The sequence below is a fragment of the Gopherus evgoodei genome, chromosome 4, assembly GCF_007399415.2.
Source record: "Gopherus evgoodei ecotype Sinaloan lineage chromosome 4, rGopEvg1_v1.p, whole genome shotgun sequence".
In the NCBI taxonomy this organism is placed as follows: domain Eukaryota; kingdom Metazoa; phylum Chordata; order Testudines; family Testudinidae; genus Gopherus; species Gopherus evgoodei.
The window spans coordinates 122,165,976-122,179,830 of record NC_044325.1 but is presented as its reverse complement, the minus strand read 5'-3'; the positions used below and the strand labels follow the sequence as shown (position 1 = coordinate 122,179,830).

The window sequence follows — 13,855 nt, the reverse complement described above, 5'->3', positions numbered from 1 at the left end:
ATCTCCCTTCCCTTCCACAAAGAGGCAAACAGATTCAAGGAAAACAAAGAGAGATTCTATCTCTCCCCCTCCCGTCTCCCCACTCACCCGTCCTGGTGAGTTATCCCAATCCCCTGGAATAACACAAGGGAAACAAGGAAAAAAAATCAATCAGGTTCTCTAAAAAAAAGAAATCTTGTAATAAAAGAAAGGAAAAAGTAAAGAATTATCTCTGTAACTTCAAGATGTAAATATTACAGGGTCTTATAGCTTACAGACACCAGAAAGAGACTTTTCCCCCAGTACCAATACAAATCAAAATATTCCCAGCAACTACACAAATAAAGTTAACCAGCCAGATCCACAATTGCAAATAGAGTAAAACAATCAAAAAGCCCTAAACCACCTGTTTTTACTTACTATATGAAAGAAACTTAGAGAGCCTGTAGTAATGTCTGGTCTCTCTCAGACCCCTCCGAGAGAAGAACACAAAATGGACAAAGAACCACACACAAAACTTCCCTCCGCCCACAATTTAAAAGTATCTTGTCTTCTGATTGGTCTTCTGGTCAGGTGTCCCGTTCCCTGCTTGTAACCCTTTACAGGTACAAGACACATTAACCCTTAACAATCTGTTTATGACACCCAGCAATGAGATTCCATGAGCCAGCCTGTCTTTACTTGTCTCCTCAGAGATAGAAAACAGTGTAATTGTCACAGTTATCACACAGATCTTTCTAAGCAAGCACATTTATTCTTAAGTTAAAAGCTTTACACAGAAAACAATTAAAATGATAGAAGAACCTCCACACACCACTGAAAAGCTTCCCATAGATCACTACCCCCACCCTCTCAACTCCAGTAAGATCTTTGGCAGGTGACAGTCCTTTCAGCCCTTCCCTAAACACTGGGGGCCCTCCCCTTGGACAGAAGTTCCGTACATTCGCTGGATCAAGAAGGAGGCCCTGAGTCAGTTTAAACTCAAGTTATTGACCCCAAAAGCCTTTTTTTGTCTGATTTCTGAAGAATCTGAGAGAATTTGTCTAATTACCCCCCACTGGAGCACTGTGGTTTCCTCTGCCATTCAATTTCATATATTCACTGGCCTACAATGTTACATACACTTATTACAGTGAGATCTCCCAAAAATATGGCAGGAAATTGCCATACCTGTCAGATATTCTCCTTGCCCTGTTTTTATATTTGTAACAGTTAGTGATCTGTGATATGCAAGAAATTAGACTATCTGATAGTTGCCCTCTGGCCTTAAACTCTATAGATTAGTCATTATTATTATTATTATTTATTTGACAAACATAGTAAAATACCCCAGAGTTTTGCAATTAGATCCATGTGATTTGGCTCCTGCTCCAGTATCAGCCTTCATTGTTACTGTTCTTATTTGTATTAAAATGAGCCCCTAGAAGCCCACCAGTACCCCATTGTGCTGTGTGCTGTACATATAGACACAACAGAGAGACAGTCCTTTCCCCAAAGGTTTCCAATCTAAGACAGGAGACAACAGACATTGCAGATAGGTGGGGCAGTACGAGAAAACAGACACAATACTGGGCAATGGTCTCAATAAAACTGTGGCCTAATCGTTATCAAGTTTCTGGAGACTGTGAGACCAAACATGAGTTTTCAGGAGGGACTGGAAGGAGGAGAATGAGAAAGCATTGTGAATATTTATAGGGCACTCCTCCCAAGTGTGAGGGGCATGGGAGGAAAGCACAATGATTCTTATCTGAAAATTTAACATGTTAGTGACAGAAGCTGGGCTTACTGGCCAATCTGGGATGAATGGTGGCCTTTCCACAGTGAATGGTGGTAGAGTCAGCTGGGATAGATTGTGAAGAGTCTGAAAGTGAAGGAAGCATAGAGAAAGGGGGGCCAGTAAAGGGAGACTGAGAAAGGGATGACATAGTCAAACCAATGGGCTAGGGATATGATCTTTGCAGTAGCAATCTGAATGGATATGAAACATTCGCATAAAAAAGAATCTGACACATCAGAAAAGGGCAGACAAATAAACAGACAGGTTTTTAAAGTGCTTATACACGAATGCTAGAAGTCTAAATAATAAGATGAGTGAACCAGAGTGTCTCAGGTTAAAGGAGGATATTGATATAATAGGCATCACAGAAACCTGGTATAGCAGGGACAATCAATGGGACACAATCATTCCGGGGTACAAAATATATCGGAAGTACAGAACAAGTTGTGCATGGGAAGGGGAAAGGCACCATATGTGAAAGAATATGTAGAATCAAATGAAGTAAAAATCTTAAATGAATCCACATGTTCCATAGAATCTCCATGGATAGTAATTCTATGGTCTAAGAAGAATATAGCAGCAGGGGTCTTTTATCGACCACCTGACTAAGACAGTAACAGTGACAATAAAACACTAAGGGAGATTAGAGAAGCTATCAAAGTAAAGAACTCAGTTATAGCAGGGCATTTCAATTATCCCCATATTGACTGGGTACCTGTTGCCTCAGGAAGAAAGGCAGACACAAAATTTCTTGATACTTTAAATGACTGCTTCATGGAGCAGGTGGTACGGGAACCCACAAGGGGAGAGGCAATTCGCGATCCACCAAAATGGTCTGCAGATATAAAATGGATATCTGTGGAGTTGCAGGGCTCTAATTAAAGGAACCAGTTATGGATCTATTTTCCAATATATGTCACTTTTTGCATCTTCTGAGGTGACTGACCCTGTAAGCATCTGATCAGGATTTGGGGGATGGGAGGGGAGGAATGGTCCAGTTCTCTTTGAAACAAAGATAAAGGGAGGAAAGAAAATACCCAGAAGTTGAAGCAATAACTGGACACAACACATCTTTGTGTGGCTATCCCTAGGAGATGTGAAGGTTTTAATGTTCCCAACCATGTTTGCCCTGAACTGCAGAACTTTGGGGCTCCCCAAGGATTCCATCCCCAAATTCCACTGAAATAACTTTATAAACAAGGCTTCCAAACAATCTGCTTTGCAGTCAAGAGTAATAGATATCTCCTTCCTGCAGGTAGGTTTAATTGCTCTGGTTCTGATGAAAATGGAATAAATATTCTCTTTTGGTTCTGGCAATTTGAATTAATTCTGATTCAGAGCCAAATCTCATGGAGATCAGATTTATTGCCTCTAGAGGTCCTGACATTTTAAGAAGGCTGTATCTTCAGCTGGTGTCAGTTGCCTAACTCCACTAAAACCAATTTTCCATTTACATGTGCTAACGATCTGGCTCTTTAGAGTAGAGCAGTAGCTCTGCTATGGAAAAGCTTGAGACTCACTTTCCATTGGCTTTAAAATCCATGGCCTTACTCAGACTTGAAAACAGCTGATCCTCGTGAAGGTCCAGGGTAGGGTTAATGGACTAAATTTGGAGTTGTGTGCAAGAGAGAGCCCCTTGAAAAGTCACAGGATATCAGAATTGTGCAGTTCTCATCATGTTATTTTGTGAATGCCCGGGGCACACTAGGGCTCTGATTCTCTCCAGACTGTTCTCACCTTCTTGGGGTTGATCCCAGCTAATGTCTGGCACCCACTGCCCCTAAAATATGCACATTTGGCTTCCTAAGTGCCAACCACCTTCCACATGGAGACCTGGCAGGTTCCAGTCTTAAAATCCTTCAAGATAGGTTTTGCCCCGTGGATTAATGGCTCGTGCCAGTTTGCTGGATCAAAACAAGGGCCCCTCAGTTAATTTAAATTCAGCCTTTGTACACCATGCCTGCGTTTGTCATTTTTGTCACGACGTATGTATGGGACCAAACTCTCAGTAGGCATAAAGTATGTCTAATGACGATGCTCTGTTTGTATGTAATTTTGTCAGTTGTTCCTTAGAAACCCACTGCCCCTCTGAGGGAAGGAGCATTTCAAAAGTTATCCAAGGCAAACTTGCATGTGCAGGGGGAAGGCTGAAAGCCAGAGGGTTTGCAGGCAGCCTGGCCTCAAAACAACCAGGTGGCTCAAGATGACTGGATGCCAGGGCCCACCTTGCTCTGGGATTTTTGACTTCTGGCTTTGGCAGACTTCTACACTTGTGTGTTGTGTACGTATGACAAGGAGGAAGGTGGAGAGGAGAGCTGAATTGCATGTGTGTGTGCGCATGTGGTGGGAGGGAAAGCTTGGAGCAGCCAGGTCTTTTGGGGGATGGTCACAGCAATGGTTGTGGTGGAGGGTTGGGTTTCAGAGCAGTGGTAGAGGAATGTGTGTGGGGTGGTGTCCACTGTCCAAACACTAGGGCTTTGAAAACTGAATTAAATGACTAGAGCTCTGAAGAAGAACTTGCTTTTGAACAATGTAGGGTTTTTATTCTCCTGTGATCCCTTAATGCATAAGGGAAGCCCTTGAACGCATTACCTAGTGAGGTGGTGAAATCGCCTTCCTCAGAGGTTTTTAAGGTCAGGCTTGACAAAGCCCTGGCTGGGATGATTTAGTTGGGAATTGGTCCTGCTTTGAGCAGGGGGTTGGACTAGATGCAACCCTGATATTCTTTGATTCCTATTAATTCCCTCAAAAACTACTATTAAGCCAGGAGAGGGGTACCTGTGTATGGATTGCTAGGAGAGAGAGTCACATAAATCCAGGCGGAAGGGAGGTGCCTATCTGTGAGGAAGGGGCAGTGTTTAGGAAATCAGTGGGTCCTACTGGCAAGCTTAGGAGACTCCCCACCTGGCATCATGCTGGCTGTGGTGGAATGCATTTTAAGGTGCCTCTCTGTCCCTATTCATTGTACAGGGAGACTGTGGAAGCTCCTTCACTGGAGGTTTTCAAAAAGAGGTTAGAGAGTCAGATGCATGGTTTGGCCACAACAAATCCTGCCACTTGGCAGGGGGTAAGACTCGATGACCCTTGCAGTCCCTTCAATGGCCACGGTTCTATGATTCTGCAGGGAGGTACCTAACTCGGCTTTCTGGATTGCAGTGCTGTGCTTGTGTTTGTTTAGGCACCTAAAAGTTAGATTCCATGATGCTCAGAGCTGCACTGCCTGAGTCCCTTCGTGGATTCCAGCCAATGAGACTTAAACACAGTGGGCCAGATGATCATCCCCACAGACATGCCCAATAGTATCATATCCCACCATTGCTCCCATCGAAGTGAATAGCACCACCGCCCAGCTGGGGAAAGTTTGCTGCTCAGTTGAGAAAAGGTATCGGATCTGCTGCCCTGAAGGAAGGAATTTTTTTTTTCTTCTTCAGAAGGGCAAGGCTGTAAAACAGAGCTTGTGATAAACATGGCTGTGCAACTTTAATAGCTGAGTCACTGTGGTAATCTGAGGAGTGGGTCCCGAGCAACAGGGTCAGTTTTCTGGCAGGATCTAGTTTATTGTGACATCAGGAACTCAGGAGTGTGAACAGGGGTGAAGCTCCTTGTGCACAAATGCTAGAGGCTCTGCATGGAATGCTGGGGAGCCTCAGGCTGCTGAATAAAGGTCTCTTTCCTGCAACTCCCTGCTTGCCCACATCACTTATTGCTAATGAAACAACTAGCCTGGCTCCATAACAGAAAGTGCAGAAGCACCCACACCTTAGAGATGTTCAACACCAAGTAGTACTTTGCCCTGCAAAAACTCTCATTGCCCAGGGGTCTCACTAACTGATATTGGGGATTATATCAGAATCTGACCCTGGAAATGACATTATGCAGATGGGTGGGTTGTCAGCAGCAAAGATTGAACTTGTCCCTGTGGCTTCAAGAGCCTGAGCCACCACTCCCTGAGCTAGAAAACCTAGCTTGAAGCCAGTGGTGGACTCTGAACACTCCATGTAGTTCAGACAGTAGAAGGAAACAGATCTTCATGGTGGGTGAGAGGCTTATGGATTTCGGAGATGGTTCCACTGCCTAGAGTTAATGCTTTGTTGAAAGTGAACAGAGTTTGAGGTGTTGTATACAGCCCTTGTCATAACAGATAGCTAAGGGTTAATGCCTCTTTTACCTGTAAAGGGTTAAGAAGGTCATCTAGCCTAGCAGACACCTGACCAGAGGAACCAATGGGGGGAACAAGATGTTCAAAAGGAAGGAAGGAAGTTTTTCCTTTGTTTAGTCAGTTCAGTTTCAGCCAGAGTGAAAAAGATCAAGGAACCAGCCTCTTATCAGAGTAGTAAGTTTTAGAAAGGAATAATAGGTTTATGTTTATTTCGTTTGAGACTTGTTTGGGGTGCCATTAAGGGAATTATCAACTGGGTATTCTTGTGTGTATAAGATTTCTGCCCAGGGGACATCCTGTGTTTTCAATCTATTGTCTGTGAGATACGCTGGTATGCTGTCTCCCAGAGGGGTTTTATATGTGTTCTTTCTTTTACCTTTCTTTTCTTTAATTAAAAGCCTTCTTTTTAAGAACCTGGGATTGATTTTTCCTTGTTTTAAGATCCAAGGGTGTTGGATCTGGACTCACCAGGAACTGGTGGGGAAAGGAGGGAGGATGGTTAAATTCTCATTGTGTTAAGGTCCAAGGGGGTTGGATTGGCGTTCACCAGGACTTGGTGAGGAAGTCTCTCAGACTATCCAAAAAAGGGAGTTAGTTTGAGAATGGTGGCAGCGAGACGGGATCTAAGCTGGTATTAAGCTTAGAAGTGTCCATGCAGGTTTCCACTCTGTACCCTAAAGTTCAGTGGGGGGGGGAAGGAACCTTGACGCCCTTGTCAGGGTTCCCTCCCCACTCTGGACTGTGGGAAACAGATGTGGGGACCCGCAGGAAAAGACCCCTAAGCATATTCTATCAGGTTTGGTTTAAAAAACTTCCCTAAGGCACAATTCTTCCTTGTCCTTGGACAGTACCACTGCCACCACCAAGTGAGTTAGACAAAGAGTCAGGAAAAGGACCACTTGGAGTTTCCTGTTTTCCAAAAATATCCCTCAAGTCCTTTCACCACCCCTTTCCTGGGGAGGCTTGAGAATAAGTATCCAACCACACAGATAAACAAGTTGAGCACAGACCAGACCCTTGTGTTTTTAGGACGCTAAAAGCCATTCAGGTTCTAAAAAGCAGAACTTTATTATAAAGAAAAATGTTCAAGAAGCACCTCTGTAAAATCATGATGGAAGGTAATTTTACAGGGTAATGATTAATACACAAGAATTCCCCTCTAGGCAAACTCAAAGTTACAAAAAACAGAATAAACCTCCCTCTTAGCATAGGGAACATTCACGAGCTAAAACAAAGATAAGCTAATGCATTTCCTTGCTATTGTTTCCAATTTTTGAAATCTTGGATGCTTATTTCAGGTAGGGTTTTAGGAGATGGTTTTTCCAGCCCTGGTCACTCTCTGTACAAGAGAGAACAATAAAGAGACCACAAACAAAACCTCCTCCCACTGATTTGAAGTGATCTCTTTCCCTTATTGGTCCTTTGGGTCAGGTGCCAACCAGGTTATTTGAGCTTCTTAACCCCTTATCGGTAAAGGAGGGATTTTATGCTACTCTTAGCTGTCCGTTTATGGCAGCCCTCATTTGTCTCCTCTCTTAGTGTACTCCTGACTTTCTCACCTGCAATGGAGAGTGCATCTGAGATAAATGGCGGAGAGGAATTACACGGCAGTGACTGAGTTCGTCTTCTTGGGATTCACACAAAACCCGAAGCTGCAGATCATCCTCCTTGTGATGTTTCTGGTGATCTACATGCTGATCCTAGTGGGGAACCTCACCTTGGTCACCTTAATCAGAACTGACTCCCAGCTTCACACCCCCATGTACTTTTTCATCAGCAACCTGGCCCTCTTAAATGTCAGCTACGCCACCATCATCACTCCAGCATACTGATTACTTTAGTATCAGTGAGAAAAGTCATTTTGTTCTCTGGGTGTGCTCCACAATTCTTCTTCCTATGCATCGCATTGTCCTGTGAATGTTACCTCTTGGGTGTCATGACGTACGATCGCTTCATGGCCATCTACAACCCATTGCTCTACATTGTCATCATGTCCAAGTGGTTTTGCATGCTGCTGGTGCTGGGGTCCTACCTAGTGAGCTGCGTGAATGCAATTGTTCAAACTATATTTATATTCCGTTTGTCCTTCTGCAACTCAAACGTCATCAACCATTTCTTCTGTGACTTGTCCCCAATCCTGAAACTGTCCTGCTCCGACACCCGCATTACAGACATTGTTCATTTCACCTGCGCCACTGTGGTGGTAACACCTACTATCTTGATCATCCTCATCTCCTACATATACATTGCAGTCACTATCCTAAGGATCAACTCTGCCAAGGGTCAACGCAAAGCCTTCTCCACCTGCGCCTCCCACCTGGCAACCATCACCATCTTCTACGGAACGGGCTCTTTCATGTATTTACAGCCCAGTTCAAAGTACCTCATGGACCACGACAAAATCATTTCTTTGTTTTATACCCTTGTGATCCCCATGTTGAACCCCCTGATCTACAGCCTGAGGAACATGGAGGTGAAAAAGGCCTTTACGAGGATGTTACACAGGAAGATTTATTCTCAGTGAATTTAAATGTTGGGAGTGGGTTTTTAACAGTAAACGGGGGGAGTGAGTTCTTTACATTATCTTGTTTTTTGTGGATAACCAACCCAGTGCATCTTGCACCAAAAAGAACTAAGGGGCAGGTTTTCCAAGGAGATCTGCACCAAACAGCTATGATTTGGCAACTCATCAATTATCCAGCTTCTCAGAGCTGCTCAGCTCCCAGTTAGAAACCATTTTGTGCTAAGGCCACATTGTCATCCTCAAGTGAAGGGCAGGCTGGTCCTGTGGTTCAGGCACTGGCTGAGGACATAGAAAATCTGGGTCTAATTTCTTGGTCCACAGTGACTTTCCTCTGTGACGTTGGGCAAGTCACTAAGCCTCTTTGTGCCTCTGTTCTCCATCCTTACAACGGGGATAGTGGCACTGCCCCATCTCCCAGGGGTGCTGAAAGGGGAGCAATGTTAAAAAAAAAAAAAGACAGTAAAATGCTTGGAGAGCTACTGATACAAGCAATAGGCATTATTATTAATTATTATTATTATTTATTTATTAAGTGTTTTAAAAGCATGAGCTGGGCCCTCTAATAATGAGGAGAGTAGCTGAAAAATCATTTATATTTCATAATAATTATGATATGTGTGTAGTTATTATTTGCCTTCTAGGTTTTGAATATTTGAGTTATTTAAAGCAGTGAATATTTGGTTGAACTCTGGTCGTGTTTAGAAGATTTCATTACAAGGTCTTACCTAGGGTTCAGGGCATGCCCCAATGAGCCACGGAGGGGCATTTCATCTCTGCCTTATACAGTACTAGTCCACTAATTTTGTACAACCTTCTACTTACTCACAACAGCCTTTTTTGTTTCATGGATGGCCACATATAATTTACATCTGTCATGGAGTGTGGGGGAGTCAGGGCCCTGCACCCCCAGCTTCCTGCAATTCACTGTGACTCTCAGCCAGCCAGTAAAGCCAAAAGTTTATTTGGATGACAAGAACACAGTCCAAGACAGGTTTTGCAGGCACAGACAACAGGATCCTCCCGAATTAGGTCCATCTTGGGATCCCAGGAGCACCACAGCCCACTGGGGAGTCAGAACCCCGTCTGTGCTTTCATCCATTCCCCAGCCTTCTCCTGAGACTCTCTCACTCCCCCTCCTCTCCTTCCCCCAGCCTTTGTTCAGCTTCCTGGGCAGAGGTGTCACCTGGCCTCTAACCCCTTCCTGGGTTCTCACATTACATGCTCTCTTCCATCCCCCAATGCAGACCGTCCTCCCAGGCCAACATTCCCCAATCAGCATTCACAGACCACAGTAAGAACAGTCTCAGTTCATCACAACATCTGATAGTTGTCTGGCCGTCTATGCTAAAAGATTTGTATGGGTTTGTTCATCTCAGGTTTCTAAGGATCACCTGACAAAATTACATACAAACAAAGCATCGTCATTAGACATAAGTCATGCCTACTGAGAGTTTGATCTCATACATACGTCATGACAAAAATGACAAACGCAGGCATGGTGTTGAGACTATTGCATTAACTTTATAAATGTTATCTGTATGTTGGTGATCAAAAACTCAGGAAACATGACAACATCATAGACTGTCACATTAAGAGATGCCCAGAAAATATTCATAGCCCTTTGTATTCAATGTGTCATATGTATTTGTGTGTTCTGGTTTCGCTGGCTGGGTTTCCCTTGGAATCTGGGTGAATAATGCAGAAGCTTTGTCCTTTGGAATAAGTGGCAGTGATTCGTTTGACCTGTTTCCGGAGGCCTGAAAAACAAAGAAAGCCTTTTGGGTACAAAGGCTGAATTTAAATTAACTGAGGGGCCCTTATTTTGATCCAGCAACTGGATCCAGCCCTGAGAAAACAGGTGAAACTTCATTAGCTCACCTTTATAAAAGAGGGGTTAGACTCCAAATGGACTGTCACTGAGAGAAACTGTTCCAGAAACCAAACGGACAAGAGGGGATATTGTCTGAGGAGGCCTGAGGGTCAGAGTCAGGAAATTTTGTTAGGGGAATTATTATGGCGAGAGACTGATTTGGGGAGGAAACAACTGTGCTTGCACAGGCTTTGAAGAAGGAGTCTGCAGCGGATGGGATTGTGTTTGTTAAGAAGGTTCAGTTACAGAAACTACCTCAGTTGAAGACAGTGTCCCTGGTTTCCTTGAGGAAAGCACAGATGAGGGTTACCCCGGAGAATGCGTTGACCTGGCAGAATGCAGCTCAGTCTGACAGCAGGAGGGTGCTGTAAAATAGGCCTGATCTATCACAGTGCCCTTGCTGGGACATTGAGAGGAAACACAGATGCAGTTGCCCTAAACTGTTACAGGTAGATACCCATTATTTTTAGTAGGTTGTCTCTATAGGGATTTTTGCCTTAAGAATAAAACTGGGGGGAGGGATAGCTCAGTGGTTTGAGCATTAGCCTGATGAACTATGAGTTAAATCCTTGAGTGGGTCATTTAGGGATCTGTGGCAAAAATCTGTCAGGGGTGGTACTTGGTTCTGCTGTGAAGGCAGGGAACTAGACTTAATGACCTTTTTAAGGTCCCTTCAAGCTCTATAAGATGGGTATATCTCCAGATAGGCAGGGCAATGTAGAGAATCTACTAGACCTGCCCTAAAACTCCATTCCCCAGGGCTGCCAGTGCAGAACCTCTCAGTGCTAAACTCACTCCATGGAATTGTAAAGGGTGTTACACAGACCCAGAGTACTAAGATTCCAGGATATAACAAGTATTGATCATGGTATCACATGTATCAATAATCAGCTTCAAATGTAAACATTTCCATCTCAACCCACATGACTCCAAATGCACATGGATGGATAATTCCCTTTGAATTGCTTCAGGAGCACCTGGCCTGGATTAGGAGCTGGAAGGGAGCAACAGGGGATTACATCCCAAGCCATGATAGAAACCCATATAAACATCTCTAAGCACAGATCCTTCTGGAGTTTCTTTCCTGGTGCTACAGGCATGTGATATGGTGATGGCTTTACGTCGAACTAAATAAACTAATAGATGTATTTTTAACGTCATGCAAAGGTATAGTGATCTACCTACCTGTCTGTCTAGCTATAGTCTCAATAATAGAGAGAAAGAAGGATATAAAAGACTTGGTAGGAATTACATTCCATGGGAAATTCAGACATTTTGAAATTTGTTTTCATTACAAATTGAAAAATAAAGAGAGAAAACAATCCTACAAAATGAAATTTTGGGGGGAAAAATTGTTTCAGGTCAAGCAAAATGTTCCATTTCAAAAAAATCAAACCAATTCATTTAAATGTCCATCTTTTTAATTTAAAATTATGTTATAATATAATAAAAAATAAAATACATTTGAAACTAGAAAAAAATTGAAAAGAAAACTCAAAACATCCCTGTCTTCTCAATTTTTCCCCTTCAATTTTGATAAGACAGCCTTTCCTCATGGAAAAATGTTCTATGGGACTAATATATATATATATATATATATATATATATATATATATATATATATATATATAAAGAACTTATAAGAACTGTTGGACTTATTAATCAGCTGTTTTTCAGAATGTCTTAATTCAGAAATCATTGCAGGAGAGCATCCTGCCTACTCCTACATTCCCTCATTCCAGGAAAAATAAAAGCTCCTGTTCCACAGACAAAATAGTATGAGTTGGAACATAAGAAAGATGACTATTTAAGATGTATGGATGCACTGCAGGTGCCTAGTGGGAAGATGGTATTAGAAATACAGTGCCTGGAAGTATAGTGCCCAAAATATCTTGGTTGATACGGTGAATCCTTCATAACTAGAAGTTTTCCTTAGACATCCAGATTATGATAACACTCAGGCTGGCGTAAACACATGGTGTTGCCACTGAAATCAATTGAGTTCCTCTGGATTTGCACGGTTGTATATGGAAGTCGTCTCTAGCACATTCATTGCCTTATTTCCCCTCTGAGATGGGGTGAGAGAGAAGCAGATCATTTTTACCCATCAGAGTATGATTTTGTTTAGAAAGTTGGATGGTTGGTCTTGCTGTTTCTCTAGGAATGGAACTGAGACTCGCTGAGTGCTGTCTAGCTGTTGAATGGTTTTCAGCAATAGCTCAGAGGAACCTGTTCCTGCACCCATCATCAGCAATGATGAGAGCTGAATAAGTATGTTAAGGTACAGCTACACCGCAAAGAAAAACTCACGGCACAGAGCCTCTGAGCCTGGGTCAACTGATTTGAGCTTGTGGGGCTAAAAATAGAGGTGTAGATATTCCGGCTCAGTCTGGAGCCCGGGTTCTGAGACGTTCTGCTCTTGCCAGGTTACACAGCGCAGGCTCCAGCCTGAGCCCGAACTTCCATACCACTCTTTTTAGCCCCGCAGTCCGAGCTCTGTGAGCCTGAGTCCATTGACTCCAGCTCTTTTATTGAAGATTAGAGACTCTGAGTTACCCATTCCTTGCTAGCTAACTTTCCTAGTGTTGTAGCTGGGGTTTCCAGGAAAGATTGGATGATGATTATGGTCATATTAATATCTAGCTCTTACATAGCACTTTTCATCTCTAGATTTCAAAGTTCATTTTTTCTATACCTCCATGCTCCTACCACAACATATGCATAATAACACTTAGAACTTGTATACGAGTTCCCACATAGATCTCAAAGTGCTTTGCAAATGAGTGGTGTGGAGAAAGTGAATAAAGAAAAGTTATTTACTTGTTCCCATAATCTAAGAACTAGGGCCAGCAAATGATATTAATAGGCAGCAGGTTTTAAACAAATAAAAGGAAGTTCTTCACACAGTGCACAGTCAACCTGTGGAACTCCTTGCCGGAGGAGGTTGTGAAGGCTAGGACTATAAGAGGGTTTAAAAGAGAACTGGATAAATTCATGGAGGTTAAGTTCATTAATGGCTATTAGCCAGGATGGGTAAGGAATGATGTCCCTTGCCTCTGTTTGTCAGAGGGTGTAGATGGATGGCAGGAGAGAGATCACTTGATCATTACCTTTTAGATTCACTCCCTCTGGGGCACCTGGCATCAGCCACTGTTGGTAGACAGGATACTGGGCTGGATGGACCTTTGGTCTCACCCAGTATAGCCATTCTTATGTTCTTAAAGGCATGTGAGCACAATTTCCCCAATTTTACAGATGAGGCACAGGGAGGTGAAGTGTCTTGCCCATGGTCATGAAGAAAGCCAGTGGCAGAGCTGGGAATAGAAACCAGGTCCACTAACTCCCAGTTCTATGTTCTGTCCGGTTGCTAATAGATATTTGCCCACATCAATTTTTTCCGCAGAGATTCATAGAGTCTAAGACCAGAAGGGACAATTGTGATCATCTAGACTGATCTCCTGTATAACACAGACCAGAGAACTTCCCAAAATAATTCCTGGACCATATCCTTTGGAATTAATAACACTCCTTATGAGGGGCATACAT

The 13,855-nt window shown here is 43.1% G+C and overlaps 1 protein-coding gene across 1 annotated transcript; it reads left to right on the top strand.

Moving 5' to 3' along the window:
- Positions 1–7,501: 7,501 nt before the first annotated feature.
- LOC115651559 (olfactory receptor 1019-like) lies at positions 7,502–8,439 on the top strand. The gene is given in 2 exon segments (XM_030562633.1): positions 7,502–7,733; positions 7,736–8,439. Coding segments are annotated over 2 exon segments (936 nt in total).
- The last annotated feature ends 5,416 nt before the right edge of the window (positions 8,440–13,855 follow it).